The 13,561-nt window shown below is 43.8% G+C and overlaps 1 protein-coding gene across 10 annotated transcripts in view; it reads left to right on the forward strand.

The window, feature by feature from the left end:
- TSPAN4 (tetraspanin 4) overlaps positions 1-13,561 on the forward strand; it is a 503,822-nt gene that overhangs the window by 288,191 nt on the left and 202,070 nt on the right. For 7 of the 10 annotated variants that reach the window (XM_083428340.1, XM_083428336.1, XM_083428337.1 and 4 more), the window contains one exon: positions 2,861-2,940. The exons of 2 other annotated variants lie outside the window; for them this stretch is intronic. In XM_083428340.1, the coding sequence (XP_083284466.1) occupies positions 2,878-2,940 (63 nt within the window). In that variant the 5' untranslated portion in view covers positions 2,861-2,877. Of the gene's footprint in view, positions 1-1,780; positions 2,941-13,561 lie in introns of those variants that run through there. One more of the 10 variants, XM_083428332.1, reaches the window with a different exon arrangement.

The raw sequence follows: 13,561 nt of genomic DNA on the forward strand, positions 1-13,561 counted from the left end.
ACTATGAGCTGTGCATATTCAGTGCCAGTCACCACCACGCAGACTGAACTGCAAAGTCACAGTTTCTCAACTGAAGCTTGTATAAACTTGCCAAAAAATAGCACCCATGGTGGACATGCATGCAGCATTAGTGAAATGCCCTGAACAAAAGGGGGGGAGAAGGAAGAATTCAGCACTACACTTTTGTTCACTATAAAGGCAAAGCTTAGAAAGCTGTTTATAGTATTGCTGACTCCAGAGGTTCAAAAAGAAAAAGAAATCAAAAAAAGTTGAAGAGAAGTCTCTCTCTCTCTCTCTCCCCCCCCCCTCTCTCTGTGTGTGTGTGTGTGTGCGCGTGCGTGCGTCTTTACTTTCCATGGTTTTGCTTTGCCCTGTATGGCTTTCCCACACTTTTCTCTGCAGGTCTGGGCTATTCTTGATGTTCATGCTTTATTTTAGTGTCTCTAGCACATTAGAGCTTTATGGAAGCACCAGCAATGGTCCTGTTTGTGATGAAATCAAGAGAACTGGCAAAATGTGCCATCATGGCAGCAGAACATGATCTGGTTTTCTTTCCCTGAGTCATTTGCCTGGGCCATGGCCATAAGATAATCTTTCCTCCCATGTAAGCCTGAAATCCCTACTGCTTGCTGAATTAAGTAACAGATGGAAGAGACCCCCCCCCCCCTGGACCTGGCCAGTTTGGTGGTGTAGATGAAGGCTCCCTAACCTGTAAATAGAGAGACTACTCACTGCAGCCAGTACTAGAAGTACCCCTTCTTAGTTATATAAGGGGGGAGCATATCCACCCTCGACCCTCACTTGCCCAAAGTAGTATCACCCATTCTTGTCCCATCCACACAGCCAACCCAGGGTCCTTGTTGGATCAGGCGGATAGTGGAGGTGGCATGCAGTCTCTATGTTTTGTTTCATTGATCAATTTATAACATATATGACCTGTTTTTTCTCCGTGGAGTTGAAGGCAACATGCATGCCACACCCCCATGTCATATTCACAGCACCCCTGTGAGGTATGCTAGGCCGAGAGATGGCGACTGGTCCAGGGTCACGGGGTGAGCTTCCCAGAGTGAGGAGAGGAAGCAATTTTTCAGAGCAATTTTTTTGCACTTTTTTTTTGCACTGAATTGGGAGTTCTGGGAATCTGCTGTGAGGGGGCTATTTGAGAGAGAAACTTAGCTGTCAGGACAATCAAGTGAGTGATGTGTTGGATCAGAACAATGAAGAAGAGAAACACAGACCTCACCACAGTAAGGGATCATCTCAGCAGCTGTCCAGGCATGTCATTGAAGCTTAGGGGTGCAGGGATGGGGGATAAAGAGGGAAGCAGAATCTCCAGGGAAGCTTAGGAGTCTTTCCTCCATAAACAGGCACCTCGTACAAGACTTAATACGCTCCCTGCTTTTGAGGGCAATTACACTTAGAACACCTGTAAATTCTGTGGCTCCTTCCTAAGGGACCATAAATCTAAGGAGCCAATGGCAGCCGGGATGATTAAAATCCCACCCCGTACACCGCACAGAGTGAGAATGCAATTATCTCTGGGAACGTCTCTGGTTAAATCCGGAGACACATGCAGTAGTTTCTTCACCTGTGCACCGATTGGTTAAAAGCAGCTCATGCTGGATTTGCTGTGAAGAAACAGAGGGGAAGTGTTTTTTGTTTTTTTGAAGAAGGTGATGGAGGGGGGAGGGGGAGAGAGTAGCGTAGCGTGAGAGTAAATTTGATTGGCTAGGGAGGGGGGCATGAGCCGGAGAGAGTGCTGAGCAGGCATTCATGAGATACAGTAAAGAAAAGCGTCTCTCCTCCTGCCTCTCGCTTCAGATGCAGGAATGGACCAGGAGAGCTGGGACTGTGTTAGTAGCACAGGGAGAGCATGACTGGATTGGAATCTCTAAGGAGTGACAGCGCTGTGAATGAAGCACGGGTCGCTCTTTCTTCCTGCCGTGGGCTTCCTCTGTGCGAAGGGAGACGGGGAGATCATTTAAAGGGAACTGAGCATCTCTGGGCAAAGCAATGTGTCCAAGAGGAGCCGGGCACGGGAGCTGCTTGCCTTTTGGATAATCCCTCTTGTTCTTAGCCTCCGTTCCGTGCAGCATCCCTGGTTTTTGGTTTTTGAGAGGCAATGTGGAGTCAAGACTTTAAATGGCATTTGGGATAAAACAAAAACGAGATCACTTTTCTCTCTCTTTCTCTTTTAAAAAAACCAAAGCAAAACAATTTGTTTGGGTATAGTATCTCTCTCTTTTGCTTTTCTTTTTTTGATAGCAGGGGGGAGGGGGCGATTGTGACACCAAAGAGAATGTTTGCTGTGCAAGAGAGACTTCTTAACAAGTAAGCGTGGTGTGTTTCTAACTCTTGGCTGAGCAGGCTTCTGTTAGCCAACTGGCTCCATTGACAGCACGATCTTTTTGTTTTTTGTTTTTTGTTGTTTTTGTTTTTTGACTTCCTTGTCAGGATGGTAGGCAAAAGAACAGCTGGCAGAAAACAATAGGGGGTGGGGAAACCAAATAAAGGAAACCACCTGCAACCTACCCCCCCCACTCCCAGTAAAACAAACCTACAAATACCATTGTCAGTAAAAAATTGCGGAACACTTTTGACGTCACCATGCGCAGATCTAGCACGGATGAATCAACCTATCACAGGAGCCCTTCTTTGGACAGCAAGGATTACAGTTTTCCAAATGGCGCCTTCCGTCGCTATAGCAGCATGTATGGCGGCCAATTTGGGGCCGCGAGCAACTCTTTTTTTGGATTCCATACCAACCCAGGCCCTAAGGCCACCAAGGCTAAGTACACATCCCCCAAGGGGAACAAGTATGTGGTCTTTTACTTGGATCTCTCCTTTATTTTTCTTCTAGAACTGAAGAGGTGCAGCATGGCTCACAACTGCCTGCAGTGCATTAAGTACCTCATGTTTGTGTTCAACCTCCTCTTCTGGGTGAGTATGTGTGCAGGTGCGACCCCCCCCCACGTTGCCTCCAAATTCTATAGATTTGCTTTCCTCCAAACTTCAGGGCAGTGTGTAATGGCAAAAGTGAAGAACTGGGTGCTGTTGTGCACTTGATGCAGAATGAAGTGGTAGGCTGAGGTGGCAGCAGAAAACGGGACTGTTGCACTTCAGTCTGCAGGAGGAGGAGTTCCACAGACCTGAAATGTTCTGTCCTGTAGAAAAGAATAAAACAAAGCGACTTCCTTTCTCCACTAACAGACCAGGGAGAAAGGTTCCACATATTTCTGTCGCTGATGTTTGAGTTTCTTGCATATTCGAGCCATTTTTGTGAGGAGCATTCAAAAATATGGAACCCCCTCCCCCACTTTCACCATGAAGTGGTACCACCCAGAGTTCTGCCACTTCATTCTCTATCTAATGTGCAGAAAGGCTCTCTCTCCCTCTTTCTAACTCTTAAGTTGCTTGATGAGTTGTTACAGGGCCAAGAAAATATAGATGTTTCCCATGTTCCCCTTTTCCTGTGTTCTTTATCGATTTGGTTCAAATGCATGCATGCTTAGATACTGCTTTGGAGTCTGAGAATTCATTGTTTGCCCTTGTTCCACTTAAAGGTGTCTGCATGCTCAGATCTAAGTTCAGCTTGGTTTGCGGAGGGATTCTCTGTTGTAAAGGTGGTTCTTGTTATGACATTGTTGTTCTGTGACACAGAATTGTCTGGATCAATATGCACATCATAGGAGTGCACGTGATGAGGTGTCCACCTATGCCTGGCAGTGTCATTAATAACAGTGATACTGCAGCTGGAATAAAGTAGGTTAGCAGGCAAGCACTCAGCTTTCTGCACTGAGCAGAGACTTTGCATCACAGATATAGATTTGCTGGGAGAGTGCTGCACACCCTGATAGCAACTTCCTAGCCCCGCTTTAAGCTGCCACGTTAACTTTTATTCCCAGGAGAGTATCTGAAGATGCAAATCTGATAGGAATCTTGCTTTCTGAGAGAAGATTGTGTTGGTGCAAAATCATGAACGACCCGGATAAACTTTTCTTTTGGAGGAACATCAGAAGTTTTGCAAAAGCCGCTGGAATTGTCTTGCACTGTATTAACACAGCCTGACTGAAAGCAGCGTGATTTGGTTTGTTAACCGGCTTATGTGGCATGTTTGCTTGGGTGCCAATGGGCCACCGTGTGGAGAGTGAAGTTTATTTTTATTTTTTTTCAGGTTGCAATGGCATATGACATTCCTACTGTGTGGCATCCTCATTTATGCTAGGGAAGTGCTAAGCAATGATTAAAAAAAAAATCATGTAAATTAGCCATCGTCTCAATTAATCAGAATGTATTTAAAGAAATCGGGGGGGGGGGGATGTAGGGGTCAGCAACTGGCAGTGCCTGACCCCAATCTGCAGTAAATTCTAAGTGGCACCATAGTTGCCCAGTCACGTTCCCTGTTTTCTCACTCCTCTTGCCATCACAGACAGAGGGAATGAGGTTTGAGAAGAGGATGGGTAGATAGCTCTGGCCTTCATAGGGGTGGGGAGGAGAGGAGAGGTGAGGGGATGGATAGCTACTTAAAATTTAAGGCTGGGCTGGCTTCACCCACCACCCTACCTTTCTTAAAACACTCCCCTCTATTTCCCTTCTTTCCCCCTGTTGCAGACCAAATATACGTATATTCAGCATTGGCTGAGTTCCAGAAGAGAGTTCTGAAACACAAGGAGGGGAACTCCATTTAAGCTCGGATAAGCTGAAAGAAAATATCAAATCCGACTAGTCTGTTTTCTAGTTCCTGATTCTCTCACACTGCTGGGATCCTAAATATCCCCTGGTGTTTATCCCAGCTTACCCCAAAGCTTCCTGACAAGTCAGGGACTGTGATTCTCTTGTCCCTTTAAGCCATCCACTTCTCTAAGGCTTTGTCCATTTCTGGTGGAGTTTCTTGCTCAGCCAGCCAGCTAAAATGTTATATGCAGAAGATAAACAAGAGGGCTGGCATGAATAGCCACCCTTAAGATGATGCACGGCAGAGCCTTAAAGGACATTCCCTGCAGGTTCTCTCCATCCATCCTGCACTGTAGTACATGCACATATTTTTTAAAAAGGAATTGCTGCTTGCAACGTGTGTGTACTTCCAATGGGATGGCTGCAGAACATTTCCTTGGGATATTTCACAATGTAATTGCTATTATGATCTTTCTGAACAAGCTTACTACAACCACCACCGTCTTTCTTGCATTCTTCCTATTCTCAAGGTCTTGGTCAGTAGAGTGCAGGAATTATGAGCTGTCTGTGTCCCAAGACTAGATGTGGAGAGCGTACAATAAATTATTTATGATGCTAGTTTCCAATTGAGGAGCTGAAATTTTCATTATTCCATTTTTGTTTATCTGTAAACCTCTGGGGTTTCTTTTCCTTAGCATCAAAAAGTTGGAACTATCAATGTTTTAAGAATCTAGAAATATCCTGTGTTCTTAAATGCACCCCCAGTCAGTCATATATTAACACATTCTTCCTGTTTTGCCAAATACAACTCAAAATGCCACCACAAAATCACTTGTCCCCAATCAAGCAAGTCTTCTTTGCTCAAACAGAAGCAACACCTTCCGTCTATCAGGGCTGATTCCCTGCCCCCCACCTCACCCCACCACAATTCATGTTAAGTGGAAAGATACAGTGGAGAGCAAGAATGTAATACTTATACTTTCAGTTACCCCCCATCATTTAAGGAAGAGGGCGCACTTCCCACTTTCCAGACAAGTGATTATTCCTCACTAGCCAGCTCACAGGTTCTGCTCAAGTGAGTAGCCATTGTTGTAAAATATGCATATTTAGAAGGTATGCATATCAAAGACACAAATCTGTTTTTTTAATAAAATGTATATAATTGTCCTGTATTGTATTGCTATGTTATTAATTGAATTTAGAACAGCAATCACCATTAATGCTCTTACTGTGTCCTGCAGTGCTGTGTGCATTGTAGCCACCATGGTGCCCCCAAATACGGTGCAATATTTGCCATGCTGGCTGGGGCTGATGGGAGCTGTAGTCCAGGACACCTGGCAAGGGACTGTTGGCTACCTCTGCTGTATGAAGTTCTGCTCCCAGTTAGAGTCAAGAACACTGAGATATGTAGATCAATGTTGGGACTCGTTCATGTTGACTGTAGCCAAGGGTGGACCTTTGTACCTTGCTGAGCATCTCTTGATCTGAAAGAACTTCTTCTACTGTGAGATACCATCTATGGGTCTAACAGTGGCCCTCCTCTAGAAATGGACACATCAGTTCAGAGATGTGGAACCAATTGCTGTCCAGATGTTGCTGAACATCTGATGATGCTCCCATCATCCCTGAAGATGGCCATGCTGCTTCAAGCTGATGGGAAGTATCCAACAACATCTGGATAGCCACAGGTTCCTATCCAGTTCTGATTGTTCATTTGGTGTGAAGCTACAGGATACAGGGAAATGTGACGACAGGCATGGAGAGGTGTGTGTCTGTCCTAAAACTGCTGAAATTGTGTGAGAGAAGGGCCAGGTACAGATGAACACCATTTTATCTCACGAGTTGTGTGTGTGTGTGTGTGTGTGTGTGTGTGCCACCCTCCCTGAGCTACAGCTCTCCTCAGGCTCTCTGTCTGTGAGGGGAGATGAGCCACTCTCCCATCACTTGAGGGCTGAGCAGGCAGGGGAAGAACCCCACATGGTTTTTGAAAGTAGTGGACATGGAGTGAATGGCTTCCAACACCCAAAGGCTGCTGTTTGCAGCTTGTTCTTTTTCTCGTCCAAGCCGGCAAGCTGCTGCTGGCATTTGCTGCTACTTTCATTAGCTGCCACCTCCATAGGAGTGCTCCTATCAGAACACCAAGTCCAAAAACAAGAAAAAATATGCAGCTGTGGTTATTCTCATTGGAGATAGACACCATTGCTGCCAAGAAAGAACTGATGATGGGTAGGGGCATGGAAAAGGTAGCAGCAAAAAAATTTATAGGGGAAAACCAGGAGGGTACCTTATGTTTGTGGGGAACATCATGTGGATGATGCAAATTAAATGGGAATGCAAACAACTGCAACTACATGTTAAACTCTGGCTGGATAAGCCCTTATAATATGTGCATATCATATACACACCATAGGGCAATGAGACCATCAGAATTTGGCAGGATGAATTGTTTTGTGGTTGAAGTACACTGCATTTCGGGATTTGTAGTGTTCATATTGTGGAGCTAATTAATTGCTGTGTGGTGGAGTCTCCTTCTTTGGAGGTCTTTAAGCAGAGGCTTGACAACCATATGTCAGAAGTGCTCTGATGGTGTTTCCTGCTTGGCAGGGGGTTGGACTCGATGGCCCTTGTGGTCTATTCCAACTCTATGATTCTATGATCTATTTTGTGTATATGTGCACATTTTAGAGATGCATGAGATTCATAGGCTCTCTTGAATTTGGAGCAAGGGAGCTACAGATCTTTCTGTTTGTGGACACACACTATCAGTGCTAGGATGTAGATAGTTGAAGAGCTAGATAGAGTGACAGCAGGTTGCTCCAGCAACAGGTGGTGAGACAGTTGACACAGTCTTGCTGACTATCATGCTCACACTTGCTAAAGGTGACAAAAAAGTAATCTTCTTCTTCTTCTTTGGCGATCACTTGTAGCTGAGTAAGATTGTCTTCCATAAACACGGTTTTAACAATGAGTCCGTAAGTGACCGTGGAGGCCAATTCTGGATCCACTTGTCCTTCCACACTGGGGACATCAGTTTCCGGGTGGGAGTTGATCACGGTGTGGATTTGCCAAGTGTGCCTTCCTCTTAGCACATTTCTCCCTTGCGTCCTGAATAAAAAAGTAATAGACATGCAAGTGCAAGATCAGTGATAGAGTGTTTTCCTGGTTTTAGGGGCAGGCAAATATTTTGCATCAGAGCCATGTCTAACTTGAACACTGCTGTTCCTTACAATTCTGAGTTTAAAAGCCACACAGTTTAAGATCCTACTAGTCTCCTCAGGGCAGAATCAAAGAAAAGTGCTATTGATCTTGTATAGCACCACCTGCTGTGCATTTAAGGGCTGTAGTGGATAATAGGCTTTTAACCCATATGCCTTCAACTTAAGTCACCATAGTTGCATTCCATATAATTTCACCCTGGCTCCCTCTGCCTGCTGTCTCCCCCCCTTCCTAAAACATGCTTATTGTGGAAAAGGGTTTGTCATTACAATAACATGTTACCCACTAATGCATTAACCCCACAAACATTTACATTTTAAGCAATATAAAATGTTTAACTTATGGAACCCGAGGATGCAATGCTGCTGTTTCTCTAGTTCCAAGAAAGAAAAACATATCAGTTTTAGTCACTTAATTCAACTAACATGAATGACAAGTTGCCGACATTGAAGCACAGTATCAATAAATAATTTGCTGCAGAATCTGGGGGAAGTTAATACAGTATGTCTCCTAAGTGCAGTCAAACAATTTCAGCAGATACCAGCTACAACGTATCTTGGCAAATATGCAGTTTGTCACACTATAGACCAATAAATAGAGCCCATGATGGGGTGGAGCTATAGAGATGAGGAAGACTTCCTAAGCAGGTTTAACACCCACCCCCGTAGTTCCTTGAAGACATCCCTGTGCTTCCTTCCACATCTATGCTTATGAGGAAAATAAAGTGGTATGCCTGAGAATCCTGTTGTAGTGAGGTCAAAGTCTGCTATCAACACCCAGCGCTGCTCGATCTCCACTTCAGGGGATCCCACAGCAAGGGGAGGTGGGGTGTGATATGTGTTTGAATGCAGAGTGCTAAGACATTTGGTGCGCCTCTTTTGTTAATTACACAGGTCCCTGGGGAAGCATATTTTACATGGGTAGGTAAGGGAGTGAGCATCTTGTCCAATTGTACTGGGCAGTGGCCTTTACATTATTAAATGTGGAATTATGGCCTAAATACATTTCCACCCATCACAATAACACAAGATACCTGCTTCCCTGCCCTAGCTCTTAGAGGATACTGATTTGTTTCACTCTGGATTATTATTTCTGTTGCCAATTGAAGTAACTGAAGGGAAAATATAACATTTCCCTCCTAAATAATGTGCACAAACTACGTGGGACTTGGTCCAGGTGAAAACACTCCATCAGTTCTGCCCCATGTCCCACTAGTGAGACTTTGAGAAGAGCTCACATGTAGATCACAGTGCCTTAATCAATGCCACTTGTCTAGTCTACCTTATTTCCGTCTTAGAGAGCAAGCAGAATGAATAGGAGGTTGTGGGGGATTTTGTCCTTTGCATCTCTTAAGATGGCAAGCCAGTCTGCTGCCCTTATTAGGATTTGTGTTGAAATGTCACAGCCGAGCTCCTTAATCTCTGGAAGAGGAAAAGCCTCCAAAAGTAGAGGCACTCCAATGTGTGCTTAACTGTAGGGGCAGTTTAATCCTAAAACCGATAACTGGTTGGCTGCTGAATGGATAAAGAATTCAGTCCTCGGTGTGCTCCCTGACCTCCCCCTGAACGTAACCACTGGGTGGTGATAGTGAGACATTACTTGGCTCCTGAGAGACCTCATGGGGGAAGGGAACTGTTCAAAATTAAATTAGAGAGGTTTCAGCACAGCACCTGCTGCTATGTGCATTTTCATATAGTTCACTGTGCATGAGCAAAGATGTGATTGTGCTGCTTTTCAGCCTGTGACAGAGAGCAGCTAAGTTGGATAGAAATTCTACTCAGTAGAATCTACTGGCACAATTGCAAACTATTATCCATGTTGTAAGGCAAGACGTTAAATAAAAAGGAAACCTCTACTGAATGGTAAGGCTTCCAGCATCTCCAGCATGACCTTTATCCTAAGATCTCATTTGTGTGGAAATTATAGTAAATATTTCAAAATTCACATCTATAGATATAGAATCATAGAATGGTATATAAATTAGCATATGCACATTTTGTGTCAATCTGTCTCCTTTCTTGGTAGTGGTCAGACTATCAGTTTGTAAAATGTATGGAATGGTGGGGTGGTATTCCTCTGTCCTGTATATAATTTATTCCGCAGCAGTAGATGGCACTGCGAACTGAGCCAATGGCACAAAGGCATTTCCAAGCCTGCGTCTGAAAAGCAGACAGTCTTTTCCCCCCTTTTTCAGTGGTTGACAACTCAGGCTAAATAAGGCCACAGTTCTAAAATGAGCCAACAACAGTTTTATCTTAGGAGCATGTGAGAAGGAAGGATCACTTGGAAGAAGAAGAAGAAAGATATCATAATGTTATTTTAAATTGCACATAAGAGATAATGCTGAAAATGGCTTCAGGCTGATCCATAGCACGAAATCTATTTGCATAGTTGGCTAAATCAAATATCCTAATTTAGGAGCGAGATGTGAAAAATACTGGCATTTCCTGAAAAGGCACTTACCATTTCTGAAAACTCTCCTACTACACTCTCTGCTGAGATAAAAATTATCTTCCATTTTTTAAGTGTTCCGTCTGCCAGAAAAATGGTAATATACTTTATATTTAGATGAACAGGTGAAAGACGTGCAGCCAGGTAATCTGATGCGACACCTGCCCTCCAGCAGAGGGACCCAGTATGCTACCCTCTGGTGTTTTTCTTACAGGTTTACAGTACTTAGTTCGGAAACACCTGGTTGGCCCTTGCCCAGGTGGAGAGACGGTGTGCTGTGGAAACAGTGATTTAAAATAACAGTCTAGTTACTTTTTCCAATGTAAAAGCCATTTTCTGTAAAGAGGACATTCTTTTTTCATATTTCCCTACTGCAGTTTCATTAATGGGTGAACTGCTGAATGCAAATTCAATAAATAAGCAACTGCCTGTGAAAAATGCTGCTGTGGCATTTGCAAGAATATGGCACATTTTCAAGGTCTGCTGCTTTTGAAGGATCTGACCCTAATTTCATGAAAGCCTTTGCGGGGGAAAGTACTGAGCTCACAACCAGGAGCCAGTAAATGTGGGAGCAGCAGGGAGGGAGGACAAGCAGGCTGGAGAGGAAAGCATATGTATATCCTATATCTGGTAGAAGTTCTAAGCCTGAGGTTGTAGGTCAGAGGTAGAACACCTGTTTATGCAGAAGGCCCCAGTTCCACCCCTGGTGTCTCCAGTTCTAAAGGATCAGGTAGCAGGTGATCCAAAAGACTTCTTCCTGAGACCTCGGAGAGCTGCTGCCAGATGGAGAAGGCAATACTGGGCCAGGTGTACAAATAGTATCACCTGGCAGAAGGCAGCATCCTCTGTGTGCAAATATGATGGCCCGTTACTGCATTCAAGCAGATTGGATTCTGTGAAAAGAGTGGTGATGTTTCTCCATATGTGTTAACAATATGTGCAGCTGGGAAAAAGCTGGGTACCCCTTTGGATTGTTCTCTATCCCTAGCAATGGAGGTGGGATTAAAAATAGGCTCTGGCCTCATTCACCTTTAAGTTGGTTGTAGTACACAGGAGCATAGGGAATTGCCTTATACTGAGTCAGACCATGGGTCCATCTAGCTCAGTATTGTCTGCACTGACTGGCAGCAGCTCTCTAGGATTTCAGGCAGGGCTCTCTCCCAGCTCTACCTGGAGATGTTGGGGATTGAACCAAGAACCTTCTGTGTGCAATGTGGATGCTCTACCACTGAGCTACAGCCCTTCCCCTAGTAACTAGGAGCCAGCTGGCAAGATTAAGCATCCTTGCCCTTACCACACTCCTCTTGCACCAGACATCCCCATGCCTACTCTATGCATTTTGTACCACCACCAGCTTTATTTTTGAATATATCTACAGTTCTTTTATTCGGGTTAGAAGTCAACTCAATACCCTCTTAAAATAACCAAAGATGCAGATTCTCTGAGTTTAGGAACAGAACCTGGTTGACAGTGATACGCATTATGCCCAGCCTAGATAAGTTGGACAGGGGAAAGTTGCACATGAGAGGAGGTTGGAAGGGGAATATTGCACATGGCCCCACAAAATGCCTCGGCCTGTGTTCTGGCATCAACTTTGGAGCTGGCCTGTGGTAAGTGCCATCCTCATTTTGTTGTAGTAGTTGCAGAAGGAGCTAAAACAAAAACAAAACAGAACACACAAACATATGCAGTTCATTGGGCACAAACCTTCCAGACTGAAAAGCCACTGAGTTTGATAGAGAGTTAGTTAAGCACGTACTTATTTGCTACTGAAATCAACGGGACTTGTTTGTACTTCAAAATGTACTTACTTGGAGGCCAAACCAGACATGAAAATGGGAGCAGAGGTGGGGGAGAAATTGGGTCCAGTTTCCATTTATAGTTGAGCTTTGCTAATTTGTGCTTTCCAAAACAATATCAGAACTGAAAGCCAGCCATCTGTTGAATTTTTGCACCTCTTCAGATTTTTCAGTGCAGTTCTCCAACTAAGGAATGTATTAAAAATGCACGTAGTTGGGTAACGTGTGCATAAGCATGTATAAATTTGTGAAACTAGCATACAGAAAATATTAGATAAGGAGAAATTGCTTTTCAAAACTGTGCATACACTGTATATATTGGGGGAAATACACACTAAAATGCTGCTTAATTTTCAGGTGGGCATTTTTAATAAGCAATTTCAAAAAACTGATATGGAAATGTGGAGAACTGAACTTGACGGTGTACATGCTGTTCTGGGGGTTCTCCTGACCCCTTCAGAGCAAATTGGGGGGGGGCATGGGGGGAAACAAGGAGAGGAAAGCCCTATTGCCCAAGTGGAAGCTCCTTCACAGGGTTTCTCCTGATGGAATTCATTAAGTTCATCTCACCCTAAGTGTGGAAAATGAGAAATAAAAATCTATGTGTTCACCCATCCCTTTATGGGAGATGCATGTCCAGGATTCCCTGCCCTTTTTGAGTAAAGAAAAGCATAGATTGGGTTGGGGAAGTGGCATGGGGGGGGGGAGAGCATAACTTCCCCCATTTAATTAAATGTCTCCAGTGCTGCTTTTTGCCCTGTGGTGGGGAGAAATCACTTAGTATCTGTACACAGTATAATGAAGTCCCGAATAAGAGGTTCTGAAACCCAAAAGTATGCCAGGTTTGAAATCGATATTGCACTGATTACATAACCCTACTAGGTAGTACATATTCTGAAAATGTGGAAAGAAAGGGAAATGTTTTTTGTAATGATTTCAAAACAATGTTCTATCCATTCTGTTAATGTAAGAGTATTAGATTAGGAGCAGGAGTTGAAAGACACTGCACAAAATGCATTCATGAAATGATTCAATTAAAAAATGATACCATTTTCTGATCCACAGATGGTAAAATATAGCCAGCTTATGTTTAGAATTTTCTGTCATGAGCATTTTTAGGTCAAAGGATTCTCCTACCGAACTGCTGCTTTCTCCGGAACTGGAGTTCAAAACAGCAAGCTGCATCTAAAGCCACTGGGGAACAAGCCAATGTTTTTAAAATTCATTTTTATTTATTTATCATCTAATTAAAAGAAAGAACCACACTGTGAAAAAAATCACATTTCTGCTAATAACATCACTTGTGTATTAGAGTACAATGCTCACTTTTACACATCATTGTAGTATTGGCCGTTTTCAGCCTCGACTGACAAATGCACAAACCCTAATGCAGCTGCTTCCCACTCCTTATTGAGGAAGTG

This window comes from Podarcis tiliguerta (genome assembly GCF_965153285.1).
Source record: "Podarcis tiliguerta genome assembly, chromosome: 1".
Taxonomy (NCBI): domain Eukaryota; kingdom Metazoa; phylum Chordata; class Lepidosauria; order Squamata; family Lacertidae; genus Podarcis; species Podarcis tiliguerta.